Genomic DNA, 13,053 nt, shown 5'->3' with positions numbered 1-13,053 from the left:
CCCCCCATGTTGATCGGGTCGAAGGAATTTGCGGAGGTAATCTCTCTTCTCCATTTATACATTTTCCCACGAGTAAACTAGAGCAGTTTTAAAAAGGGACTTCTGTTGTGGTTCAGTGGGTTAAGAACCCCACTAATATCAGTTCAATCCCTGGCCTTGCTTAAGGATCTGGTGTTGCCGTGAGCTGTGGTGTAGGTCGCAGACCTGGCTCGGATCCCGTGTTGCTGTGGCTGTGGTGTGTAGGCCAGCAGCTGTAGCTCCGCTTCGACCCCTAGCCTGGGAACTTCCATATGTCGCAGGTGTGGCCCTAAAACCAAACCAAACCAAAACAAAACCAAAAACCGCCAAGGGGATATATTTAAGCAAGTTGAATGTATGGTTCAATTACTTTAGAAGCAAGCATTTGCAAGTGAGTACACACTTCTGCCCCTAGGGGTTCAATGCCATGAATATTTTGTATTCTTCTCCTCCCCCCACAACCCCCGACCCCAAGGGGCCTGAGCTAGGCCTGGCACAGAGTAGGTCATGAGTAAGGGCTGACTCTGTCAGTCCTTCTCTGCCTCCCCTGCTAGGACTGGTGCAGTAGCCTCCTGACCCTTGTCTCCAGTGCTACGCCTGCACTGCTTGATCAGGCACATGCTTCAGCACCTTCTGGGGCCTTCTTCGCCCCTCAGAGCAAAGTCTAGTCTCAGCCCAGCACCTGCACGATCTTGCCCCCCACACCTCTCCAGCCCCCTAAACTGCCACCCTCACCCCCCAGGGACCTGGGGCTCCAACAACTCTGAGTTCTGGGGTTTTTCTCTCAAGCCCACACAGTGCCGTCTCTACACCCCTGCCCCTCTGTTCACACCTCCGCCCGAACTGCCCTTCCCTCCTGCCTCCCGTAAAGTGGGCCAATGGCCTCTAACATTCCCTGTCTCCTAGGAGACCTCCCGAAGGAGGGGACGTCCCTGCATCTCTCATCGCCCTCTCCTCCTCTGTCGATCAGCGCCTTTCTCCTGGTCTCCCCTAGCAATCCAGGATCGCTCTTAGCTTCTTTCCTAGGGGATAAGGGCAAAGCCAGAGAAGGGTGGACACGGAGGGGTGGGAGCAGGGCAGAGGGGAGAGGTCACGATTGACCAGGCTGGCAGCCCATGCGTCTCACAATGTGAATACAAATCACTTGGGGGGACAGCAGAAAACCAGGTCTGACTCAGTCGGTCTGGGGGTGGGGGCGGTGTCAATGGTTCTAATGAGTTCCCAGGTGAGGCCGATCTTGCTGGAAGCCTCTTTAAGCAGCAAGGGCCTAGAGCCAACTGGATTGGCGGGGGAAGGGGGCGGCCCAGGTGTAAGTAGCCATCACCCAGGGTATAAGATGCTGGGGGTGGTGCCCGCCCAGTACCACTAGGGAGGGGAGTGGCCTTGTGAGTGCCATGGCGCCGAGCTGGAGGTTCTTCGTCTGCTTTCTGCTCTGGGGAGGTACAGAGCTATGCAGCCCGCAGCCCGTCTGGCAGGACGAAGGCCAGCGCTTGAGGCCCTCAAAGCCACCCACCGTAATGGTGGAGTGTCAGGAGGCCCAGCTGGTGGTCATTGTCAGCAAAGACCTTTTCGGTACCGGGAAGCTCATCAGGCCTGCAGATCTCAGCCTGGGCCCTGCAAAGTGTGAGCCGCTGGTCTCTCAGGACACGGACGCAGTGGTCAGGTTTGAGGTTGGGCTGCACGAGTGTGGCAGCAGCTTGCAGGTGAGGCTTGGGCCCCCTCCACGGCCTTGGCTGTGATGGGCTGACGATGGGGAGTGGAGAGGCTGTCTGGGGATCCTTTTCCTTTCTGGGGCAGCATGGGTGGAGTAGCTGAGGCCGAAGCTGGGCCTCAATGGCACAGGGGGGTGGGTGGAGGTCCCGCCTCTTGTTGCTGAACTTGGGTAGTCTGGGTGAGGTCCAGGGGTGGCCGTGCACTTTGGGCCGGACTGGGCATCCTGATTCCTGAGGATTTATGAGCCCCTGCGGGCATCCAAGAGCGATGTAGCTGTTGGAGGTGGGGGTATGATAGGATACCCAGTAGGTAGCCCAGCCCTGGCTCAAGCCCTAGAAACGTCTATGGAAGAGACCAACTTTACCACCTCAGCCCAGAAATCATTACAGAAAAAAACCCTTGTGTGTCCCTCGCCCGTGTTAATGGCTGGAAGCTTTGCACTAAAAGCGGTGCTGAGGGAGGGGGCAAAGGACATTGCGGTCCCCTGTGTTGAAGACGCTGGAAGTGGGTCATAGGTGGGGGGGATGTTTCCAGCTGGGGTGGGGGGGTGGCGGGTTCCGGGAGCGAGCTGAGTAACTCAGGCCAGACCCCCTCCTAAGGAGACAGGCGTAACTCGGGCCGCAAGGAAGTGCCTTGGAGTAAGGCAGTTCCCTGGACCGGCGTTCCGCTGCCCCTCGCAGAGCCGGTCTCTCTCCATCATGTCCCCCCCCTTCCCCCCAGCCCGGGACTCCGGCTCAGCTTGGGTAGAGTCACGGCTTGAGCTCAGCCCCTGGGGTCCTCTGGTCCAAGTATGGTCTCCAGGGCCGGCCTTGAAGTCTCCTGGCCCTTGTTTATCTGGGGAGAGGGTCAGAGGCCAGAGCTGCAGAAGTTAAGGAATTACTCTAACTTGGTCACGCCCAAACTTTGGGCATTAGAATCACCTGGAAAGCAGTTAAAAAAATCCCAATTTCGGAGTTCCCGTTTCAGCTCCGCAGGAAGGAACCTGACGAGGATCCATGAGGATGTGGGTTTGATCCCTGGCCTCGCTCAGTGGGTTAAGGATCCCACATTGCTGTGAGCTGTGGTGTATATCACAGACATGGCTCAGATCCAGCGTTGCTGTGGCTGTGGTGTAGGCCAGCAGGTGCAGCTCCATTTCGACCCCTAGCCTGGGAACTTCCACATATGGCAGTTGAGGCCCTAAAAAAAAAAAAAAGCCTAATTCCCATATTAAATCAGAATGCAAGTGGGGGCAGACATCAGTATCTCTAAGATGCCCGGGTGACCCTGACGTGGAGCACAGGCTGGTGATGCCTCTGCCCGGGGCAGCGCTGCCCCATCTCACTTAAGAATCACAGGGGCTGGGTGGCTTGCTGGGAAGCCCATCAGGGCCCATGCTCAGTTTAATGATGCGCTGTTGTCTTGAAGAAAAAAAATTTTTTTAACAGGTGCACATGCAGCATATGGAAGTTGCTGGGCTAGGCATTGAGTCAGAGCTGCATCTGCCACCATAGCATGGATCCTTAACCCACTGAATGAGGCCAGGGATCAAACTTGCATCCTCCTGGACACTATGTGGGGTTCTTAACGTGCTGAGCCACAGAAGGAACCCCTTGACTTTCTTTGCTTTTGAATAAGGAGCCCCACATTCCCACTTCGCCCTGGGGCCCACAAACACGCAACTGGTTCACCTGAGGCGCCCACTAATAGGCGGCTAGGACTTGCCCCGGAAGCCTGAGCAGGAGGACAGGGCCAGACAGGCAGACGCTGAGGGCCCCAGGTGATGCAAATGGCCCCAGTAGCACCTGCAGGTGCTCTTCCTGCCTCAGGCTACCGCAAAACCAGCTTCCCCTTCTGTGAAGTGGGTTTGAGGCTAAGTCAGAAGGAGGAGGGCGGAGTTAAGTGTTAATTGCTGCAGCAATAAGTTAAAATTCCTGGAACTTTCTGGCCTCATTCTGGGGGCCTTTTTGGCCCCAGGCCTCACCTGGGAAAGGAAACTGTGTGTGTTGGGAGGTGATGCTGGCAGCCTGAGAAGGGAGCACACACCCAGTGTCTCTGGTCCATTGGGCACTGCTCGGTGATGACAAGGCGAGGCGTTGATCCAGACCCCCTGCGGTGGTGTCACCCTTTTGGGGTGAAAGGAGATAGAGGTGGTGCCCATCCTGGGTCAGTGGCAAAGCGGGCTTTGAGCCCAGGGCCTGCATTCTCTCCACCTCCAGCAGCGTGCCCTCCCCTCTCTAGGGCACACCTGGGGCAGGTGATGCTGGCAGGGTTAACCCCTTCCCTTCTTCTCAGGTGACTGATGATGCTCTGGTGTACAGCACCTTCCTGCGCCATGACCCCCGCCCTGCAGGAAACCTGTCCATCCTGAGGACGAACCGTGCGGAGGTCCCCATCGAGTGTCACTACCCCAGGTCAGTGTGGCACGGTCCTTCACGGCCCCCCTGCAGAGGCCCCTCCGTGACAGTGACGGGGGGAGGGTGCTGGGGCTGTGGTTGCTGCCCTCAGTCCTGGTGGGAGTCCGGAGGCCAGTGGCCTTAACTGAGCCTCTGAAATCTGTTCAGCCCACAGCTGTCAGATGGGGCGGGACCGCCCGGCCCCAGCTCCCTCCGAGTTCAGAAATGGTCTTTCAATAGTGCAGGGGTGGGTTTCAGGCTCTGACTTTGGGCATCACCACCTGCTCTTGCCCCACGGCTTCCCTCTGTACCTGGGGGAGGGCGGGGGAGGCCCCAGCATGGGTCGCGTGCCCATGAACGCGGGCATCAGGTGTGAGGAGGGGGCGAGTGGTTTAGAACCACAATGCTGGGCCCCAGGCTGCGTACTAAGGCCTTAATCCCTGTGTTCGCATCTGGGAGGGGGCAGGGGGTGGTGTGGTTACCACGGGGGCACCTGGGATGAGAACTGTGTGGAAGGGCTTCACAGAACAAGATGCTGGGAGGGGGCCTCAGACAGGTGGGCAGAGCCACATACACCTCAGAGGAGGGCCATGTGTCAACAGGAGGGGGCGCAGCCCAGGGCCCCTCCATAAGGAAAGGAGGGCAGACGGGCCGGAAAGGCCCAGCAGATCCAGCGAAGGGATCCAGGCTCACACTGGGGTGGGTGTCCTTGGGGACCAAGCAGAATGGGTGAAAACGTCTCTCAACCCAGAAGGTCCTCTGGCTACTGGTGCAGAAGGTGGATGGGAGATGAGGGAGAGTTTTGATCCTTGGCAGCCGGTGTGTAGAGGGTGGACGGGACAGAGCCGAGAACTGGAAGCGGCCACGTGGAGGGGGAGGAGCCAGGGGCAGATGCCCAGCTGCTCTCTTATGGGCCGAAAGGGCTGAAGCCCTCGTGGGACCACGCCTGTCTCCCACTTGAGGACGGCTCCACCTGGGGCTGAGCCGAGAACATTGGCTGGCCTGTCGTGATGGCCGTGGCCAGTGCTGGGCAGCCCACAGGCTGGGATGCGCTATCCGAGTGCAGATACCTGAGGTCTGGCTCTCAGCAGATGGATCACCGGGGGCAGCTCTTCATGAGACCCCACAGGGTCAGCGGGGCGGACATCTGGAGATGCCAGCTGCTTCCAAGGGCCTTCTTGTCCTGGTAGGGGCTGTGTTTCACTGACATCAAGAACCAGAGGACCTGGGAGTTCCCTTTGTGGCTCAGCGGTTAACGAACTTGACTCAGATCCATGAGGACGCAGGTTTGATCCCTGGCCTCCCTCAGTGGGTTAAGGATCTGGCATTGCTGTGAGCTGTAGTATAGGCCAAAGACCTGGCTCGGATCTGGTGTGGCTGTGGCATAGGCTGGTGGCTGCAGTTCTGATTTGACCCCTAGCCTGGGAACTTCCATATGCTGCAGGTGTGACCCTAAAAAGCAAAAAAATAAAAAGATAAATGCAGGTGGTCCTCTGGTTCTTTTTTTTGTTGTTGTTGTTGTTGTTGTTGCTATTTCTTGGGCCGCTCCCGCGGCATATGGAGGTTCCCAGGCTAGGGGTCTAATCGGAGCTGTAGCCACTGGCCTACGCCACAGCCACAGCCACGCGGGATCCGAACCGCGTCTGCAACCTACACCACAGCTCACGGCAATGCCGGATCGTTAACCCACTGAGCAAGGGCAGGGACCGAACCCGCAACCTCATGGTTCCTAGTCGGATTCGTTAACCACTGCGCCACGACGGGAACTCCCTCTGGTTCTTTTTTTTAATCTCTGAGGGACCCACCTGCAGAATCCCAAGCGGGAGTTCCCTTGAGGTGCAGTGGGTTAAGTATCCAGTGTTGTCACTGCAGCAGCTGCTGTGGTAAGGGTTTGATGCCTGGCCTGGGAGCTTCCACGTGGCATGGGCATGGCAAGAAAGAATCGTGAGTGGTGCAGAGAAGGACAGCGCAAATCTGAGCCTCTAGGGGTAACGTGAGTGAGGCGTCAATGTGGACCTAGAAACCAAACTAGGTGTATCTGACGCTGCAACCCAGCCCTCCTCGGGGCTGGGAGGGATGGGCCTGCTTCCAGGTGTTGCATTTGGGAGGTTAAGGGTCAGGCTGAGACTTGAGGTGTCTGTCCAGCTTCCTGGCTGGGCTGTAGCTGAGGACTCGGCAATGAGATTCCCCTCGAGCGAGGGGCCAGATGGGGGGGCCCTGATACGGGCGTGGGCAGCTACTCTTTGTTCCCAGGCAGGGCAACGTGAGCAGCTGGGCCATCCTGCCCACCTGGGTGCCCTTCAGGACCACGGTGTTCTCCGAGGAGAAGCTGGTGTTCTCTCTGCGCCTGATGGAGGGTGAGCAGGGAGGGCTGGGGTGGGGAGCCAGCAGGGGGCGCTCTGGCAGCCCCTCACTCGGGCCGTGTCTTGCAGAAAACTGGAGTGCCGAGAAGATGACGCCCACCTTCCAGCTGGGGGACAGAGCCCACCTCCAGGCCCAAGTCCACACCGGCAGCCACGTGCCACTGAGGCTGTTTGTGGACCACTGTGTGGCCACGCTGACGCCGGACTGGAACACCTCCCCCTCTCACACCATCGTGGACTTCCACGGGTGAGGCTGGGCTACCTTGCTAAGAAACTCCTGTCATCACAGGACCTTCGCCAGCATCTTGTAACTGTTGGACTTGTTCCCTTCAAAGCTGTCTCGTGGACGGTCTCACTGAGGCCTCATCTGCTTTCAAAGCACCTAGACCTGGACCAGAGACGCTCCAGTTCACCGTGGATGTGTTCCATTTTGCTAATGATTCCAGAAACACGGTAATGGCTTAATAGCCTAGAAGAAGGCTGAGCTTGTGGGGTCAGGCTGATGAGACTTCCTCGCAGGTGCTGTCCCCTTATTCGGCGACTTGGTAGCTCCCCTATCCTAGTCACTCTGCAGACTTGACACATAGATAAAAGTCATGAATTCTAGTGATCTTTGGGGAGGCACAGGTGATAAAAACCCTTAAGAGACCAGTAGAAAACCCATGGAGGATGGAGAGAGTTGGGGATCCTGGAAAGAGAACAAACCACGAGAATAGGAACCTGGGAGACTGGGGACAGCTCCTATCACATCAAAGGAGTACCAACAGGGTAGCATCTGCTGACCAGGCCACGGACCTTGTCCTCACCATAGTTGGCGCGGCCAGAATCCCGATGGGCTGAGTAAAGGAGTTAATAAGAGCAGATGTCAGCTTTCCTGGAGGGTTTCTGGAAGGGCAAGGGAAGTGGTGTGAACTTTTGGTACTACGTAGCCTCTTGAACTTGCTCATGGGTTCCCCAAAGTTGCGGATCTGGCCTAAGTGCATCTGCATCACAGGGAGGGCTTGTTGACAGACGGCTGCTCCACCCCGGGCTTCAGAGTTCGGTTCGGTAGGTCTGGGGTGGAGCCTGGACTCTGCATTCCTAACGAGTCTCCAGGTGCTATTGCTGCTGCTGCTGCTCTGGGGGTCCCCCCTCCCACCCTTTATGAACCAAGCTAGAAGGCCCAACTTGACTCAATGGAGTTGGGGGTAGGGAGCAAAGCTGTGCACAGCTGGTGACGGCTGGGGCAGGAAGCACAGGTAGGACTGGCCTCTAGCCAGAAAGTGCTGATAGGATCTTAGAAACAAAAATCAAGTAGCTTTTAAGTTTCTCAAGAGAGTAGAAGGATGAAAAGGATGAAAAATATGGAAAAGCTGCTCAGAAAGGAGTAGTCTCCAAAGCAGGGATTTCCAGCTCTGCCTGTGCTACGTCCTCACTCCCAGCAGTTCTGTTCTGAGAATGGAAGGTAGACAGAAACACGGGCACAACTGAAGCTGCTGGGAGAGGTCCTGGAGCTTTCTGGTGGCAGGTCCTGTGTTCAGTGAGGCTGGGGACAATGGAGAGTAGATTCACAAAGGGTTCTGGTCCCCAGATTGGTGACCTTGTGGGCCCTAAGGTTGGGGTAGGGAGTCAAGGAGGTCTGGGGTGGGGGAGAAGGGAATGAGGCTCACACAGGTGCTGGCCATCAGGACAGGGGACATCGGAACTGGCCTCTATCTCCAGGGGTAGGTGGTAATTAAGACGGACAATTATTTTAATTTTCTCCTCAGGGCACCCATGGCATATGGAGGTTCCCAAGCTAGGGGTCAAATCGGAGCTACAGCTGCCAGCCTACACAACAGCCACAGCAATGCTGGGTCCAAGCCACATCTGTGACCTACACCACAGATCACAGCAATGCTGGATTCTTAGCCCAAGGAGTGAAGCCAGGGATCAAACCTGCATCCTCATGGATACTAGTCAGATGTGTTCCCACTGAGCCACAATGGCAACTCCCAGATGGACAATCCTGATCAGTGGAAGGCAGCCTGAACTCTGGGCAGGCTCTCCCTCGAAGGTGGGTGGCTTGGCTGACAGCACTCAAGGGAGAAGGGAACCCTTATTCAAAAACGGATGGGAGTTCCCGCTGTGGCACAGTGGGTTAAGGATCTGGCATTGTCTCTGAGGCAGTGTTGGTTTGATCCCATGCCCAGTGCAGTGGGTTAAGGATCTGGTGTTGCTGTAGCTGTGGTAGAGGTCACAGCTGAGCTTCTGATTTGATCCCTGGCCTGGGAACTTGCATGCTTTGGGTGTGGCCATTTTATTTTTTAAATTACTTATAGTTGAACAACAATCACCACAACCAAATTTTACACATGTCCATCCCAAACTCTCAATGCATCCCCCCACCCCCCAACCTGTCTCCTTAGGAAACCATGTTTTCCGAAGTCTGTGAGTCTGTGTCTGTTCTGCAAAGAAGTTCATTGTGTCCTTTTTTTAGATTGCACAGGTTACTGTTAGCATTTGATGTTGGTGTCTCATTGTCTGAATTCACTTACTGTGATAGTTTCTAGGTCCATCTATGCTGCTACAAAGGCCATTATTTCTTTCCTTTTAACGGCTGAGTAATACTCCATTGTGTATATGTACCACATCCTCTTGATCCACTCCTTTTTCATGGACATGTAGGTTGTTGCCATGTCTTGGCTGTTGAAAATAGTGCTGCAGTGAACATTGACTACATGTGTCTTTGTGAGTCATGGTTTTATCTGGATAGATGCCCAGGAGTGGGATTGCTGGATCAAATGGTAGTTCTATGTTTAGTTTTCTGAGGAACCTCCATACTGTTTTCCATAGTGGTTGCACCCATTAACATTCCCACCAACAGTGTAACAGGGTTCCTTTTTCTCCAGCACTTACTGCTTGCAGACTTTTTTGATGATGGCCATTCTGGCCAGTGCAAGGTGGTACCTCATAGCGGTTTTGATTCGCATTTCTCTAATAATGAGTGTTGTTGAACATCTTTTCATGGGCCTTTTGGCCATCTGTATGTCTTCTTGGGAGGGAAGAAAAAAAACCTGCCACAGAATCTGAGGCCCCAGTTGGCATCAGAAATATGTACTGGGGGAGCTCCCTGGTGGCCTTGTGGTTAGGACTCAGTGCTCCCACTGACATGGCCCAGGTCTGATTGCTGGTCTGGAAACTGAGATCCTACATCAAGCTGCTGCATGCTGTGGCCAAAAAAAAAAAAAAAAAAAAAAAAGGAAAAAAATATTCTGGGAAGAAGTTGAGGGTGAAAGCGGTTCCCTCCTTGGAATCAGGACACTATAAAAGGACCCTTCTCTGTTGGGGCAGATTAGAAGGCAGGCAGCCGGGAGTGCCTCCTGGCTCATTGGAGTCGCCAAATTGGTTTCCCTGCTGGCGCTTCCAGCCACTAGGTGGTGGCCAAGGTGTGCGGGTCTGCAGAAGGCTTCGGCAAAGGTGGTGGAACTTCAGCGCCTTCGCAGAGTTGGTGGCGGGACGTCGGACCCTAAAGAATGAAAGGGGACCTCTGGATGTGGGTGCCTTTGCCAAGAGCCCTCGGGCTGACCTGAGCTCTGGTTTTGTCAAATTCCCTTCCTCCCGTTGGGTTGGGTAGGGTTTCGGGCCCTTCGGGCTTGATCCTTGTCTCTGAAATTGAGCTTCAGTGGGTCCAGCAGAGGGTGAGGCCTGCTGGGTGATCGGACAAGTTTAAGAAAAAGTTAAGGGAATAAAGGTGACAGGTTCCAATTCAGAATCCAGTTGGCTACTTGCTCTGAAGTTCTGGGCATGTTAACCTCCAAGCCTCCATTGTCCCATCTCTAAAGTGGGGTTCCTCTCCCCCCACCAAGGGCTTGAGGGGTCTATATAACAGGGCTTTTCACCACTGCACCACCTAGGACTCTGCCTCCTCATAGCTGCTCTCATTTCCAGATCTACATCACCTGCCATCTGAAGGTCACTCCGGCTGACCGAGTCCCGGACCAACTCAACAAAGCCTGTTCCTTCAGCAAGTCCTCCAACAGGTGAGGAGGCTACACTGGACAGGACTGGGTGGAAAAGCTGACCAGCCACCACTGCATGTGTGCCCCCAGTGTGCTCACGCCCAGCCCACCGCCTCTTGTGGGCAACATAGCCGTCTGACCCTGGTCCTTCCTTCTCAGGTGGTCCCCGGTGGAAGGGCCTGCTGTTATCTGTCGTTGCTGTCACAAGGGGCAGTGTGGTACCCCAAGCCTTTCCAGGAAGCTGTCTATGCCGAAGAGACAGTCTGCTCCCCGCAGTCGCAGGCACGGTAGGTCCCGGGAGGGCCCTGGGGCTACTGCCCTCCCCTCGGTCTAGGGGACCTGCTGTCATTTCAGGGGGACACTCTTTGCCCTTGTCCCCCATTTAAGGCTTACTCTGGGGGATGCAGTCTTGGGGCTAAGGAGGAAGGGCCCCAAGCCCTTACCCTGGTGTTGGCCAGGGCAGCTCTGCAGCCATCTTGGAGTTAGGTTCACTTATTTTAGGGTCGCACCCACGGTATATGGAGGTTCCCAGGCTAGGGGTTGAGTCAGAGCTGTAAGTACTGGCCTACACCACAGCCACAGCAACTTGAGATCTGAGCTGCGTCTGTGACCTACACCACAGCTCATGGCAACACCAGATCCTTAACCCACTGAGCAAGGCCAGGGATGAACCTGCATCCTCAAGGATGCTAGTCAGGTTCGTTAACCACAGAGCCACAACAGGCTCTCCCATCCTGGAGTTCTGACCCGTCATCAGGGGTATGGGAGAAAAATGCCCCTGTTAGAACAAAGCTACAGGTTCAGCCCACTGAGCAGAACAGAAGCCCTAACCTGGTTCCTGGACGGGGACTGTGGTGACCATTGGATGTCTGGTCTTGCAGTGACAGATGAAGCAGATGTCACAGTGGGGCCTCTGATCTTCCTGGGCAAGACGAGTGACCACGGTGTGGAAGGGTCCACCTCCTCCCCCACCTCGGTGATGGTGGGCTTGGGCCTGGCCACCGTGGTGACCTTGACTCTGGCTACCATTGTCCTGGGTGTCGCCAGGAGGCGTCGGGCTGCTGCCCACCTTGTGTGCCCCGTGTCTGCTTCCCAATAAAAGGAGAAACATGATCTCTGGGGTGTGGCTTAGCGATGAGACGGGGTTGGGGGGGAGGGTTGAGCTGGGAGTGGCTGTGGGGGGGGCCCAGGGGGGATTAAAGGGCTATGGGTTCAAGCAGTGACGTCTAACCATGGCTGGGCCTCCAGTGAGTCTATACAGCGGGGAAGCCGGGTTGGTCTGTGAAGACAGGCCTGCATTTTCCTGGCTTTGGGCAACCCCTCCTCCTTTGGGCCAGGGCTCATCGTGCTGTGGGAAACTCAGCTTCCCGTTGCCAAGGAGGCCGAGATGAGAGGTGCTGGGGGCTCAAGGGGGGTGGCCCTTCCAGCCTCACTTGTAGGTGAAGATCACCTTCCCTGTGGCACCTGAGGTTTGCTTGTCACCCACTGTGAGGCCGAGGGTCCCCAAAGACAAAGCGGGGCGGGTTCTTGCGGGGCACGGCTGTTCGGCATCAAGTCATTGGCGTCAAATGACACCTCAGTAATTCAGAGCACGGTTTGATGTGATTCGGGGTCTCAGAAGTACAGGAGGGCCCGGGTCCTTGCCCCTCAAGTGTGGTTTTGTGAACACCCTTGGGCTTCACCCGGGGATGGTGGGAAAGGCAGCATTTGGGGCCTAAGAATCTGCATCTTAACTAAATGCCCACTTGACTTGGTTCAGGTGTGTGAAGGGCACTGAGCCAGGGGATTTGGATCAAGAAGGAATCCTGGCCCCCCCAAGCAGGTGTGCCGTGTAAGGGAGGAATGACGCGGGGGTAAGAGGGGTGGGCTTCCTGGAGGTGGAGATCCTGGAGTAACTCCTTCAAGAAGGAGCAGGTCTTTGCTGGGCAAAAGGGGCGAGGTGCGTGTGGAGGGAGGAGAGGACGAGAAGACTGTGTGCTCTGGGGGCACAGAGGGCCTGGCGCTCCAGGAACGGGGGGAGGGGGAGCCTCCTAGCACTGATCACATGAAAAACGAGCCGCGGGAGGGCTGAGTGCCATCCCTGCCAGGCCTTGGGTTTCAACGCCTCTTCAAGGAAATGGAACTCAAAGCCTCTGGCCAGGGCCAGCATTACCAGACCCTTGTTGCCCACCCCTCTCGATGTAATGCCCCCTCCCCACCTTGAACAGCCTGGCCTACTCCTTACCCCCTGTAGGAAAGGCGTGTGGTCCATTCCTCGCCCTGCTTCTAGAGGCCCCCAACCAGCAAGGGGATCATAAGACCCCTCTTTCCCCAACCAACCAGCAGGTGTATCCTGAGCCCTCTCCGCTCCCTGGGCGATAAAAACAGACTTGGTCCCACACTCAGTGTCAGCTCTGTCTGATTATCAGGAAGTCAGCCTGCTGTGTTCACATCGCCTCTTGCTTCAATAAGCGTGTCTGTTCTTCACCTTGTCTTGAATCTGGAAATTCTTCTTCTGACCCACGTGCCCAGACCACGACATCAGGGAGATCAACAGCAGCAGAGTATGGCCTGGAGGCGGAGAGAAAGCCAGCTGGCTCCCTGCCCCTGCTAGGTTGGCAGGTC

At 56.0% G+C, this 13,053-nt stretch overlaps 1 protein-coding gene across 1 annotated transcript; it reads left to right on the top strand.

Moving 5' to 3' along the window:
• Positions 1,398-11,562, top strand: ZP3 (zona pellucida glycoprotein 3; the record flags this gene model as incomplete). The annotated part of the gene is given in 8 exon segments (NM_213893.1): positions 1,398-1,721; positions 4,006-4,124; positions 6,360-6,463; positions 6,539-6,716; positions 6,805-6,922; positions 10,379-10,470; positions 10,609-10,736; positions 11,331-11,562. Coding segments are annotated over 8 exon segments (1,266 nt in total). The 5' UTR covers positions 1,398-1,412.

This window comes from Sus scrofa, chromosome 3 (genome assembly GCF_000003025.6).
Source record: "Sus scrofa isolate TJ Tabasco breed Duroc chromosome 3, Sscrofa11.1, whole genome shotgun sequence".
In the NCBI taxonomy this organism is placed as follows: Eukaryota; Metazoa; Chordata; class Mammalia; order Artiodactyla; family Suidae; genus Sus; species Sus scrofa.
This window is presented reverse-complemented; position numbering and strand designations above follow the sequence as displayed.